Below are 13,606 nucleotides of genomic sequence, written 5' to 3'. Positions count from 1 at the left end.
ACTTTAGTCCATTCTTGGTCTGAAAGCATGGAGTTGTGTAGCTGCAGATTCAACTCTACTGCCAGGGTAAAAACACCACTGCTGCCATTATTTTCTGTTCATTTAGCACTAACAATATGTGCCCAAGTGGTGTTGTAGGAGTGATTTTGGTAACCTCATTTCCTTTTTAAAAAGCAACCACCAGAAAAAAACATGGATAAGGTACCTTTTTTAAACAACCCCTATGTTGCTCTTACCCAGCTCACTCCAGAGAGCTCAAAGCAGTTTATATATGGTTCCCAACTTGGCAGCTCACAGAACCAGGCTTGGTTAGATAGATTCATTCAGCAGTAGAAGTGCATCAGATCATTCTCTGAGCCACATTTTGGGATAGTGATGCCGAAAGTCACTATAGCCTTTAAAAAACAGCACTTTTTTTTTAAAAACCCACTTTATTCTATGAAGAGCCTTCCAATCATCTGAACTAATTCTTGCACACTGTACAAGTATGTGGCATGCTTAAGGTATTGAACTTCCACATTTCCAGCATTTCCAACAGCAACATAATTTCTCCCTACTTTGTCCCCCATCTCGCAACCTAATCATAGCTGTCAACCCTCCCTGCTGTTTCCCAATGCTATAATAAGGGAATTTCCCGCAAAAAAGGGAGAAAGGTTGACAGCTATGAACCTGATCTGCATTCTGGTCTGTGGGACCAACAAGTCTGTGGAAGAGACAATGCGAAGTGGTGCTTCAGAGTGTCTTCTCAAGTGCGGAATTGTATCTTGGGTGGTGGCAGTTAACACAGACACAAACCCCTTTCACAACAGGGTGTGCACTGCAGCCTTGATTTACAGAGAAAAGAAGCACAAGTGCCAATTCGCACAAAACGCACTAGCTTCTCTTTCAGGTGGGGGATATGAATTTTATTCGATTTCAGCCCGAAGGCGAACCCTTACAAGTATTTCTTGCTTAGAATCAGCCAGGTGTTTGCTTGTTTACTGACCTAGTCAGTGTTTAGGGCAGTTTTTAACGTTTGATGTTTTATCATGTTTTTAATATTCTGTTGGGAGTCGCCCAGAGTGGCTGGGGAAACCCAGCCAGATAGGCGAGGTATAAATAACATTTATTATTATTATTATTATTATTATTATGGTCTCCACTGCGGGACTTTAATACAGTGTATTGAATGGGGTAAGCATAGAGAAAGAACTTCCCCAACCATCTGTCCATGTTGTGGCCATATGGATAAAAGATATACAGTAGAAAGTACAATCTATCTCAAACTACAGATAAACAGATATAGTGTAATGTCTATAGATATTACTAGGTATTATATATAGTGTTGAGCTGGGCGGGGTGGGGGGTGGGGAGTGAAAGCAACCTCCTCTCCCTTCCATTTTGTGGCCATTTCTCCTGAGAGGCCTAGCTCGCTGCGCCCACCCAACTCCCAGGCGCAGGAACGGGCTTCTCAGCGACGCCTCCCGGGCCAGTACTTCCGCCCACTCGAGCCACAGAGAATGCCCCAGCGGCCTAGAGCGGGCAGCGCCGGAGCTACGTTTACCCCTGCGCGATCCCTCCTCCGAACTCGGTGGAGAGCGAGGGGGGCGGCGAGGGGGGGGGGAGAGAAGGGAAGGAGGGAAACCAACAACAACTCTATGGTGATTTTGCGGGCTTCGGAGCTGCTCTGGTCTCGCGCTCAGCTGCTGCTGCAACGGCGGCGACTGCGGCAGGAGCAGCATCCCCGCGTCCACCCCGAAGGCGGCGGCGGCAGCTGCAGCAGCAGCAGCAGCAGCAGAAGTAACGGCATGGACTCCCGCCCGGCCCCGCTGCCTCGCGCTACCCCCTGGCGCTCCCTGCCTTGCCCGCGCGCCCAACTCCGCCTCGACCTGGTGCTCTGTGGCGGGCAGACCTTCCGGTTAGTGCGCCCCCTGGCGGCTCCCGAGCGCGGAATGGCAGCCTGCTAAGAAAGGGTGTCCCTCCCGTCCGTCCCCCCCCCGCCAATCTCTTGCTCCCTCCCTTGTATTATTATCTCCAAGGTGCCCTTCTCTTGCTGCCCCCACCCCACCCCACCCCCTGCCTGCCTGCTCGCCCTCCTCTCTCGGGTTGCCATCTCCTCTCTCTCTCTTTCTGCAAGGCTCTTGTGCAGTGCAGCTATTTTTCCTCGTTGGCATGGAGATGGAGAGGAAGCTGCGCGTCCGAAAGGCACAAAAAAAGCCTCCGGCTCCATATAAAAATATGGCCAACTCTGCCCTCTTGCCGATTGCTCTGCATTGCGCTTTCAGCAAAGCACCATTGTGTGTCCGCCACGGAACCTCAAGATCACCTGCCCGCCGCCTGCAAATTCTATGCACCTTGGCCAAAGGCTTGCAAAGGATGGGTTGCTTACTTATGGCAACTGCTCTTTTATTTAATAATAATACGGGAGAGAGAATCCGCTTTGAAAAAATGGACACTTATTTAGACTGGCGGGCTGCAGCACAATTCTAACCAGGGCTGGTTTTTTTCTAGAAAAAGAGGTGCCGGAACTCACCATGAACACCTCTCTTAGAACGCAATGGCACCCACCTGAGAGGTGCCGGAACTGAGCTCCTGTGAGTTCCCCCTGGGGGGGGGAGCCCTGATTCTAACAGTGTCTACTGAGAAGTATGTCCTATTGAATTCAGTGGGACTTACTCCTGGGTAGCTGAGGTTAGGATTGCAGCTTTAACTCCACTTCTCTCCTGCTCCCTGCAACCATCTGCGGAAAGCAGCTGTGATCAGCGTTAGAATCTCATACGGTCATACCTTGGTTTTCGAACAGAAGTTGGTTCGATTGGCTTCCAATTGCGCAGGTGCGCCAGAAACAATAGTGGAAGCCGCATCAGATGTTCGGCTTCCGAAAAAATGTTTGGAAATCAGAACACTCACTTCCGGTTTTCAATTGTTTGGGAGCCAAAACGTATGAGTACCAAGGTGTTCGACAACCAAGGTACGACCATACAGTATATAAAAACTAGGTGCCAGATGGCTCCTTGAACCAGGGTTGCAGTCGCTGAAACGGAATGCCTAGTTGCCATTTTGGGGCCAGGCGGCTTGAAAGTCGTATTTTTCAGTGGCATTCATCTATCTGACCGCACAGATAAAATACCACAGGTGGAATTCTACAGGATGTGTTGCTAGTGTGTGAAAACCGTCAAGATCCAAGGATCCCCAGGCATGCACCTCCAGGTGGTGGAAACATCAGGCACCTCCCGGCGCCTCAGCATCTTTGCTTGGCCGCGAGTGGCTGATAGCCAGGTGGGAAATGTGCCTGGCGCCTGGTGAATTTCGAATGCTGGCTGTGATATATCAGAGGGGTATATCTGTGTGGCAGAGTGCATTGCTTGAGGAAGGTGGCAGGTTCAAATCAGTGTCTTACTAGCCATGATGGCTCTGCTCTCCCTCCACTGTGGGAGGCAGTAAGTCACCAAATACTAGTTGCTGGGAATCACAAGTAGGGACGGTGCTCTTGTGCTAGGGTCTTGCTTGTCCACTTCAAGTGGACATCTGGCTGTTAGTGGCAGCCCCCAACCTGAATGACTGAAAGAGGATTAGACAAGGAGGAGAGGGCTATCAGTGGCTACTAGCTACAGTGGAAATGTTCTGCCTCCACTGTCAGGCAGTAATGCTTCTGAATACCAGTTGGTGGAAACCACAGGAGGGGAGAGTGCTTCGTTCTGCACTCAGTTGCAGCTTTCCTATTTCCCCCAGGCATCTGGTTGGCCATGGTACGAACAGGATGCTGGACTAGAAGGGCCTTTGGCCTGATCCAACAGGCCACTTGTTATGTTTTTATCCTCCAGCACCTTTGTGAAACTGTGGGAGAGCCAGTGTGGTGTAGTGGTTAAGAGCGGTAGTATCGTAATCTGGTGAACCGGGTTCGCGTCTCCGCTCCTCCACATGCAGCTGCTGGGTGACCTTGGGCTAGTCACACTTTTTTGGAGTCTCTCAGCCTCACTCACTTCACAGAGTGTTTGTTGTGGGGGATGAAGGGAAAGGAGAATGTTAGCCGCTTTGAGACTCCTTTGGGTAGTGATAAAGCGGGATATCAAATCCAAAATCTTCTTTTTCTTCTTACCACTACAGAGCCAGATGGTCTGAGTGCATAGCTTCCAAAAGTCTGCATTCTTGATCAATAGTGTTTTGATTCAGTTCTTTTAAAAAATCACAAACATCCGGCTTCTGTTGTTATCCCTTTGGTCTGCTACAGAACTGGGGGGATACAATGCTGAATAGAAAGTTAATAAGGGGGCCATTTTTTGCAGTTTGGGGGGACACATTTGGTGTCAGAAGAGCGTGCGTGTGAAACAAGGTGTCGTGTAGTTGGCGGAAGTGTACTGTACGATAGTGTAGCATGGCTCTATGATTCTGTGGCTGTGAGGTGGTGACAGGCCTTGTGACTCCAAAGATACAGGTATTGCCACCTTCTGGAGCATAAAGGGAAAGGCGGAGGAAGGCCTAGGTTAGCTTCTCCAAACTGCAGTTGGTCTGTCGCTGCTGCTAATTAGCCTTGCGTTCCTCTCAGGTGGTCCGAAACCAGCCCTGGCTACTGGACTGGTGTGTTGGCAGGACGTGTCTGGACCCTGACCCAGTCAGAAGAACAGCTCTGGTACACGCTTCATGAAGAGGAGAAGGAGGATGGCAGCAGAGAAGAAGATGGTCTCTCTGAGCCACCGCTGAAGAAAGGCAGGAAACAGGCACAGCCCGAAGCCATCCGCGCTGGTACCAGCGAGCGCCCGGGCGGCCATTTGTCAGGAGAGCTGGCCCGGGGGACGGATGGGCTGACTCCCTCGCAGATCCTCCAGGATTATTTCCAGCTGCACGTCAACTTGTCTGCGTTGTACCAGGGCTGGTCCTATGTGGACTCTCACTTCCGAGAAGTGGCCATCAAGTTCCCAGGTAGGTGAGGTTCAGGGTGGCGTTGCAACTCAATTAAGTGTGATGGCACGAGCGAAGGATAACTTAAGTGATGGAAGAGAGAGAGGAGAGGGTGCAGTTTTCCCAGCTGGTGGAGCCTTATTTGCCCCTACGGGTTCCCATGGTTGCGCCCGGTGAGAAAACATGGAAGCAGAAAAGACACCTGAGGCTGCTGGCTTCAGAGAGAGAAAGATTTATTTTCTGCATGCAGAGGTACCTGTGGTGTTCAGACATCCAAGCAAGTACAAAAAAAAGTCAATTTTCAGACAGTTCTTATAGACAGTTCTCTGGCTCTCTTCCCATCCCAGGAATCTTCCTCTTGTCCATATAAGGAACATTTTCTGTTGTACATATAAGGCAAAATGACATTTAGCCCTGAGTTGGTTCATGCGCACTTCAGCAAGGCCATCCTATCTGTGACCTAGACAACAGTTCCTCTCTGTGCAAGGACAGTTCCTCTCTGTGCAAGGACGGTTACTCTCTGTGCAAGGTCGACATTCTACTGTTATCTCCAGACTCTTAGTCATAGCTTGCCAGAAAGAAGTGCAATGCAGATCAGAGTTCACAGCTTTACAGAGAGGTTTCATACAGAAAAGCTTAACAGAGGCACTTTTATACTTCTGGACTAACAATACATTCAGGTAAATATATACAGGTTAGCTAATTAACCCTTTCACTGGTTCACCAGCACATCTCAGGAGATGGAGGCAGGTGGCCTTGGTCTTTTCCGTGTTTCCTTTACCTGAGACTAACAGAGCTACGTCAGGATTGCATCGCACGATACCAAATGCACACATTTTCACACAGAAGCAGGCGTGAGACTTGGACTCCCAATCATTTTAGCTTCATATCCCCCTTCTTATTTTAAGGGAATAACATGTCTTGTCCTTCTGGCTGCAGCAAGGTCTTTGGATACATGCAGACAAGCAATGCCAAAGAGGGGATCTATTGTTCTGATCGCTATATGTAGCCCTTGTGTTTGCAACGACGACTTTCTACTGCTGCATTTGAAAAGTCCAGAAATCTGCTGCAAAGTCACCCATGTCCAGCACCAAAAAAAATATTAAAAAAAATTAAACCGCATTACTTGTATAAATAATGCCAACTAGGTACATTTGCTCAGTTTGCTAATTGGAGAGTCTTCTGCTTTTAAGGGAAGATTGGAATCCAGGAGGAGGTCCTGGATTCCTGTTTCAGGCCAACAAACCACAAGCCTCCTTGGCCTCTTTTTCCCTCTCCGCAAGGAATATGCTTCTTGTATTTCACACTGTACCTGATAATGAATTTGACAGGGTTGCTGAGTGCATACAGCCCTTAGCCACCGAGAGTCACCGTCTGGGGACACCCTTTTCAGCTTACAGTGGTACCTCTGGTTACCGATAAGTACTTAATTCGTTCCGGAGGTCCATTCTTAACCTGAAACCGTTCTTAACCTGAAGCACCACTTTAGCTAATGGGGCCTCCCACTGCCGCTGTGCCGCCATTTCCGCATTTCTGTTCTTAACCTGAAGCGTTATTTCTGGGTTAGCGGAATAGGTAACCTGAAGTGTATGTAACCCGAGGTACCACTATATTTGAAAAGTGTGTGTGTTTGTTGCCTCCCTCCCACCCTCTTCTCTTCTCAGGGGTGCGGGTGCTGCGACAGGACCCCGTAGAATGCCTCTTCTCCTTCATCTGCACCTCCAACAACCATTTGTCGCGCATCACCAACATGATCCAGCACCTGTGCCAGGTCTTTGGGCGCCGCCTCTGTCAGCTGGACACCAAGACGTACCACGCGTTCCCCTCGCTGCAGGCAATGGCAGGTAAGGATGCTCTTCCTGGGTGACCCAAGAGGAATCTGGACTCAAACTGCGTGGCGGTTGCTGCCCCTTAAACAACTGAGCATGGAATACGGGGAAATGCTATGAAATCTTTGCCTTGAGCAGCTTTTACCTGCTGCCTTTGTTGGTGCTGCTTCCCGAGTGTCTGGAACAATGAAAGACGGCAAATTTATTGACCGCTGCAGAAACTGAGATCGCTAATGTATTGAATTATCCAAAGGGGCCTTCTGTTTAGGATTGGCTGACATTCTTTTGAGAGACTAAAAAGGGAGCGGGTGGCGCTATGGTCTAAACCAGGGGTGGCCAACTCCCAAGAGGCTGCGATCTACTCACAGAGTTAAAAACTGGCAGTGATCTACCCCCTTTTGGGGGGTTCGGGTCAAAGTTGTTGAGTTTTTTTTTCAGAGAGGAGGTAAAATGTTGAGCTTTTTTTAGGGGGCCACAGATCTACCAGTGACCTACCGCAGATGTCCAGTGATCTGGTCTAAACCACTGAGCCTCTTGGGCTTGCTGATCAGAAGGTTGGCAGTTCAAATCCACATGACTAGGTGAGCTCCCGTTGCTCTGTCCCAGCTTCTGCCAACATAGCAGTTTGAAAGCACACCAGTGCAAGTAGATAAATAGGTACTGCTGCGACAGGAAGGTAAATGGCATTTCTGTGCGCTCTGGCTTCCATCACGGTGTTTGTTTGCGCCAGAAACGGTTTAGTCCTACTGGCCACATGACCCGGAAAGCTGTCTGCAGACAAACATCTGCTCCCTCGGCCTCAAAAGCGAAACAAGCGCCACACCCCTAGTCGTCTTTGACTGGACATAACCGTCCAGGGGTCCTCTGCCTTTTTGCCTTAATGTTGATTTATGCAAGGTAAATCTCCCGAGGGTTAGGAAAGGATGGCCTATAACAAATTCCATCTGGATACACAGAATTAATTTTGTTTGTTTATTTGTGTTTTATTGAGAGTATTACAGTGAGTTAAAGTAAATAAGAAAGAGAAAAAGAAAAAAAATACATAAATAAGCATTAAAAAACGGGAAAACAACAGTAACAAAATAACAAAAATATATAATTAATGTTGCAGAACTATGTAGCATATATGTAAATAGATAAACTTATTGTTTCCCTCAAGTATACGTTGGTTCGTCAGTCATTATGGTGTCGATAAATAGGTTCCAAAGATACAAGGGATTAATATATTTGTTTTGGGGATGTGGAACATGCGTGTTACAGTGGCATTGCTTCGTAGCTGACCTGTTCATCTTTTCTTTTAGAGGACTCGTTAATTGACCAATGTTGTGTTAGCCATTTCTTTTAGGAAATAATAATGGCTGCCGGAAATACGTCTTTCTCTAGACGACCGTAGCGTTTCTTCAAAAGGGTGCCATCCTTCTTTGGGTGTCCTGTTGCAGGAGCAGACACAGAAGCCCGGCTGCGGGACCTTGGTTTCGGATATCGGGCGAGGTTTGTTAGCGAGAGTGCCCGCGCTGTTCTGAAGACGCTTGGGGGTGCTGCCGGCTTGCAGCAGTTGAGAGCCGTTCCTTATGAACAGGCTCGACATGCCTTGTGTACGCTGCCTGGAGTGGGAGCCAAGGTCAGTACAAATTAGGCGCATTTATACGCTGGGGAACACCTTGGGCAGGTTTGATCCTAAAAGGCAGCTTACAACATTTTGAAGGGAATGAACAAATGAATACATAAATATGGCACAAAGGCTGTAGTTGTGCTTTGAGAGAAGGGGGTTGGTAGGCCAGGGGACTGTTTGAACTTTGACACACAGCAGCCTGTTTGTAGTTGTGTGTCCTCCGGCAATGGCAAACAAGGGCCGCTATCATGGTGCAACTTTCTTCGCTTCCCTTTGCAGGTGGCTGACTGTGTGTGTCTCATGTCTCTGGACAAGGCGGAGGCCGTGCCGGTGGACACCCATATATGGCAGGTTGCCAAGCGGTACTACGGCCAAGAGCTCGGCATGGGGGCCCGCAGTGTGACCGAGCGGGTGCACCGAGAGATCGGTGAGGGCCAGTGGGGTCAGGTGCCTGCATCTTGTGAACCAGAGCTGAGCACAGCCCCAACCCCTCCCTGGATTTCGGTTCGGAATACAACCTTAGATTTTGCATTCCACATTGGGACCCTTGCCACAGGCGGGTGGTGCTGTGGTCTAAACCACTGAGCCTCTTGGGCTTGCTGATCAGAAGGTCGGCGGATTGAATCCACGCGACGGGGTGAGCTCCCATTGCTCTGTCCCAGCTCCTGCCAACCTAGCAATTCAAAAGCATGCCAGTGCAAGTAGATAAACAGGTACCGCTGCGGCGGGAAGGTAAACGCCGTTTCTGTTCGCTCTGGCTTCCGTCAAGGTGTTGCGTTGCACCAGAAGCGGTTTAGTCCTGCTGGCCACATGACCCGGAAAGCTGTCTGGACAAACATCTGCTCCCTTGGCCTGAAAAGCGAGATGAGTGCTCCAACCCCATAGTTGCCTTTGACTGGACTTATAAGGTTATCATGCGTCCCCATTTCCCGGGGACAGTCCCCAGATTTACAGATCAGTCCCCTGACAAATCCATTCATTCCGACTGAAGTTGAAAAATGTCCCCAGATTCATTGAAAAAATTCTGGTAACTGTAACTTAACCACCCAGGGGTGGTGTAGTGGTTAAGAGTGGTAGACTCGTAATCTGGGGAACTGGGTTCACGTCTCCGCTCCTCCACATGCAGCTGCTGGGTGACCTTGGGCTAGTCACACTTCTCTGAAGTCTCTCAGCCCCACTCACACACCTCACAGAGTGTTTGTTGTGGGAGAGGAAGGGAAAGGAGAATGTTAGCCGCTTGGAGACTCCTTCGGGTAGTGAAAAGCGGGATATCAAATCCAAACTCTTCTTCTTCTTTAGCTCCCACTGCTTGCATAACTTGTATACTGCTGGCATAACTTTCAAACAAGGTGACGACGACAAAGTGGGCAGCCATGCCCACTCCTTCAGAAAAGCTCCAGAAAATACACAGTTCTCTTGCTCGCGGCCCAGCAAATGCAGAAGCTCCATCAAATAGAGGGGTTAATGGTTTGCTGAGATGCCACCCAACTGTGGCTGCTCAGTTGCAACTTCTCAAACTCACTCTCTTGCCTTCCTCCCAAACAGCAGGAGGCAGCAGAGCCCTTTCAGTTATGGAACAAGTTAGAACCAATCATTTCCAATCGTTGCAAGTGCACACTAGGGTTTGTCAGGGGACCCCTCTTCTAAATATAAAGAGATCAGGGCTCTAATCTCCAGAATGTGGGTGGGAACACCCGTGTAGATAGGAAGCATTCTGGCCAATGCGAGCCAAGGAAGAGACATCACCATGTTTTGGCGGTAAAACAGCTGCTTTGGGTGCAGAAAGTCCCGTGTTTTATCCAATCCTGGAGAGGCAGGGCAGACAGTACACAGCTAGATGGAACCCAATGGGTCTTGCTTGGTATAAGGGAGCTTCCTTTGAAGAATTGGTTGTGTTAATCCACTCACTTGTCAAGGCAGCTTGTTGCCTCCCAACTCACTAAGTCTGGCCCTCTTGTCTGCTCTGCCTTCAGGGAACTTCTTCCGGAGCCTGTGGGGACCATATGCTGGATGGGCACAAGCGGTGAGTAAATGAGTAAAAAATCCTCTTCTTTTTCTTCTGCGGCTTTGTGCAAGGCCATGTGTGAGAAGGGAACACACAAGAACAGCTAGATCCTCCAACTGCAGCAATCATCTTGAAGGTAAAGTAATTCAGAATTGTAAGAATCTTAGCTTTCGTTGATTAAGGGCATCAGAGTGAATGGTCAATGTCTGGGGATTATCTCAGAAGCAGAAACAGTTGAGTAAATCTGATCCAGCTTTTCTTGCCGTGCAGCGACTTGCATGGGAATATTTGCTTCTTCTAGGCCAGGCTTCCTCAACCTCAGCCCTCCAGATATTTTGAGACTACAATTCCCAGCATCCCTGACCACTGGTCCTGCTAGCTAGGGATCATGGGATGTGGGGCTTTTGGTTTTAACTGGAAAAGCCTCAAAACCAGTTTAGCACTTGGAGTGGTGTCCAGCTATGCTTCCTTCTGTGTTCTCCTGCTTCTCCAGTGCTTTAGCAGAGTTATTTCAAACTTCTTACTTCTTCTTGCGCAACGGTGTGTGTACCTTTCGTGGCAGCAATTAAACTCCCACAACGTCTGGGTTGTTTCAAAGCAAAGTACGCTTTATTACAAGAATATAAATCATAGCCGCTTTCCCGGAGAGTGGGAGGCCATCATCGCTCTGGTCTCTCGGGTTAAGAACCGAAAGTAGGACTGACTCGGAAATAAACGGTGCGTCACATAAATCACAAAGACATCGCATACAGCAGATAACCCGGATGTTGTGACACATCCTCATCCCTGTGGGAGGAGCGAACTGTTGAGCTTCTTTAACTCTGAAAGCTCCAAACATCACATGGGAGTTGTAGGCCAAAAACATCTGGAGGGCCGAGGTTGAGGAAGCGTGTTCTAGGCTATGTTAAAACACAAGAAGAGATCTGCTGCAACAGACCCAAAGTCCACCTGGTTCAGCACCCTCCTTCCCATAATGGCCAGCCAGGCGCTCCCAAGAAGCTCGCAAGCAGGGCTTGGGAGGCGATGGCTCTCCCCACTCCCGCCCAGCAGTTGGTATTTTTGTGGAATACTTCCTCTGAACATTAGCCATTGACAACTGGAGAACAGCCATTGACAACTGGGACCAGCAACTTGCATGGTGTCCCATGTTTTTGCTGTTCCAAGTCCCTCTCCCCGCACAGAGGCGTAGCAAGCCCAAGTGGTACCTGGTACAGATTTTTTTTGGTCACACACCCCCCACAACCGCCCACACCCCTTCAAGTCACAGTGAGCATTTTGCGTTCCCCCACAATGCTTTTGTGGCACCTCATTTGCATTCCCCCACAGTGCTTTTGTGGCACCTCATTTGAATGAGGTCCCGCAAAAGCATTGTGGGGGAATGCAAAACGCTCACTGTGACTTGAAGGGGTGTGGGCGGATGGTACCCCAGGTCCAGGTGGACTGAGTAAAGCAAGCACGGCTAATGCTTTTGCAGTGCTGTGGTGAGTCCTAAGCCCAAAGCCACTGGATTTGCTCTGGCTTGTGATTGAGGCTCTAGGTGGAGGTGCCAAATGTCACCCCTTGAAGATGGCACCTTTGTACCCCCTGAGAGGGCAGTGCCCTGGTGAAATGTGCCAGGCTGCTGGTTGGAGCCCTGGCTGGGCAGAGCTGTGCTTCTGTGGCTCTTCCCAGCAGGAAGGAAAAAGCAAAGTGTGTGCTGTGTAAGCCAGCTGCTGCACTGAGCAACTTATGAGTTGTGGGGTGGGCATGCTGAGAGTCACCCCCCCCCGAACCCGGGGCAGACCGCCCCCCTAGCAACACCCCTGCCCCCACATGCCACCTTCTTCCTGACTCTTCTCTGCCTCCTCTGTTCCTTGCTTTCTCCGCCTCCTCCTTTCACTTTCCACTTCGGATGCGAAGTTATCTTTCCCCTTTTATCCATGCCTGCGCAGCCTGCTTTTCCTGCCGGGAGAGATGTGGTGGCTGTCTCTTTTTTTCCTGTGTGCCTCTGCAAGTCCAAAAATTCTCTGGAGCCAGCAGTGGACCTCCCTCTTGTTTCCAAGTCGAAATGAGCCATCAGAACACCTTGCTCGAATAGGCCATTAGAAGGAACAATAAACCCACCCACCCCCAAATTACCCATTTCCCCTTTTCAAGCCTTCTGACTCGGGTGGCCACCCCTCGGTTTTGTGGCAGGATGTTCTCCAAATTAATTAACATGTTTGTGTGAAGAAGTTTCTTCCTTCAGTCTATATATACAGACAAAACGATACACAGCCCAGTAGATGCTAATCTAATGTATGCTCGCCTGCCCTGTTTTAAACTGGTCTGAATGGTGTGGTGTCCATTTGTGCACACCATCTTTTTGCCTCTAGGCCTGTTTTGGTTTCGTAGTGGCCTCAGTGTAAAATCACCAATTTGTGTATTAAGTGACATTTGCTTCTTCTGACACAGCTGGCAAAACTCTACCCGGCTCACACAGAAACCTGCTTCCTCCTCTCTAGGGGGCCTATTTCCCTCTCGTAAACATTTGTGTGTCCCATCCCCCCGCAATTCTGACTCTCTGCCCTCCATTGCCAGGTTCTTTTTTGCGCCGATCTACGAAAGTACCAGGAATCTTCCGATCCGGATGCCAAGCACCGCTGTGTCAAAGTTGCCAGGAGCACCCTTCCTACCTTGACATCGTAACCTCTCCCACAGCCTCCCGTTTTGTGTGCCTGGCTTGGGCAAGTAAGAAAAAACCATTTCCTCTACAGGGCTGGAGGTGCATAGAAACATCCGCACCGAGAACAGGGGCTGCCAGAGAGAGGCAGGCAGGTGTGCTGTGGAGCTCTCCTCTTAGTTAAACTGCTGTTGTCTTTTTCCACCAGGGGTCTCTCGTGGTGGTTGTAAGCTTGATGTGTAACCGCAATGTATTATAGAATAGAATCCTTTTCTTTTTCCTGTGGCTTTGGTCATTTGCTTTGGCTTTGGGGTACAGTATTAAGTGTGGCGTAGGCCGGTTTCTCAGTTCAGGCCATTGGGTTTATCATTTCAGTCCCTCCTTATCAGAACCAGGGTCTTGGTTCTACAGACCTAGACCTAGGAGTTACCGCACTTCAAGAAGTATTTCTACACTTAATGGATGTGTGACAGGTAGACTTGAAGGCCAGCTGCTGAGGGCTGGAGTCTCATCGATATCCGTGATCTCGTTGGCATCGGGTGGAGAAGTAGGGAGCTAGCTGGTGGCGGTTTTCCCAGATCCCACCATGCTGAGCAATTTCGGTGGGCCCTATTAAACTTTAATCTAGGTGTGGTTTAAAA

The 13,606-nt window shown here is 49.4% G+C and overlaps 1 protein-coding gene across 1 annotated transcript; it reads left to right on the top strand.

Annotated features, from left to right (window-relative positions):
* Window positions 1–1,622: 1,622 nt before the first annotated feature.
* OGG1 (8-oxoguanine DNA glycosylase) lies at window positions 1,623–13,235 on the top strand. Its single transcript, XM_033141412.1, has 7 exons — window positions 1,623–1,897; window positions 4,526–4,899; window positions 6,543–6,722; window positions 8,147–8,328; window positions 8,599–8,746; window positions 10,293–10,342; window positions 12,884–13,235. The coding sequence occupies exons 1-7, from the start codon at window positions 1,638–1,640 to the stop codon at window positions 12,989–12,991; spliced, it is 1,302 nt and encodes a 433-aa protein (XP_032997303.1). The 5' UTR covers window positions 1,623–1,637; the 3' UTR covers window positions 12,992–13,235.
* The last annotated feature ends 371 nt before the right edge of the window (window positions 13,236–13,606 follow it).

Source organism: Lacerta agilis, chromosome 2, assembly GCF_009819535.1.
Source record: "Lacerta agilis isolate rLacAgi1 chromosome 2, rLacAgi1.pri, whole genome shotgun sequence".
Taxonomy (NCBI): Eukaryota; Metazoa; Chordata; class Lepidosauria; order Squamata; family Lacertidae; genus Lacerta; species Lacerta agilis.
Note: the sequence above shows the minus strand (reverse complement) of the source record. Positions and strands in the feature narration are given on the sequence as shown.

Coding starts and splice junctions, on each gene's coding strand:
- OGG1 (XM_033141412.1), top strand. CDS start 1,638: ATGGTGATTTTGCGGGCTTCGGAGCTGCTCTGGTCTCGCGCTCAGCTG. Junction 8,747..10,292: donor GCGGGTGCACCGAGAGATCG/GTGAGGGCCAGT, acceptor CTCTGCCTTCAG/GGAACTTCTTCCGGAGCCTG. Junction 10,343..12,883: donor ATGCTGGATGGGCACAAGCG/GTGAGTAAATGA, acceptor CTCCATTGCCAG/GTTCTTTTTTGCGCCGATCT.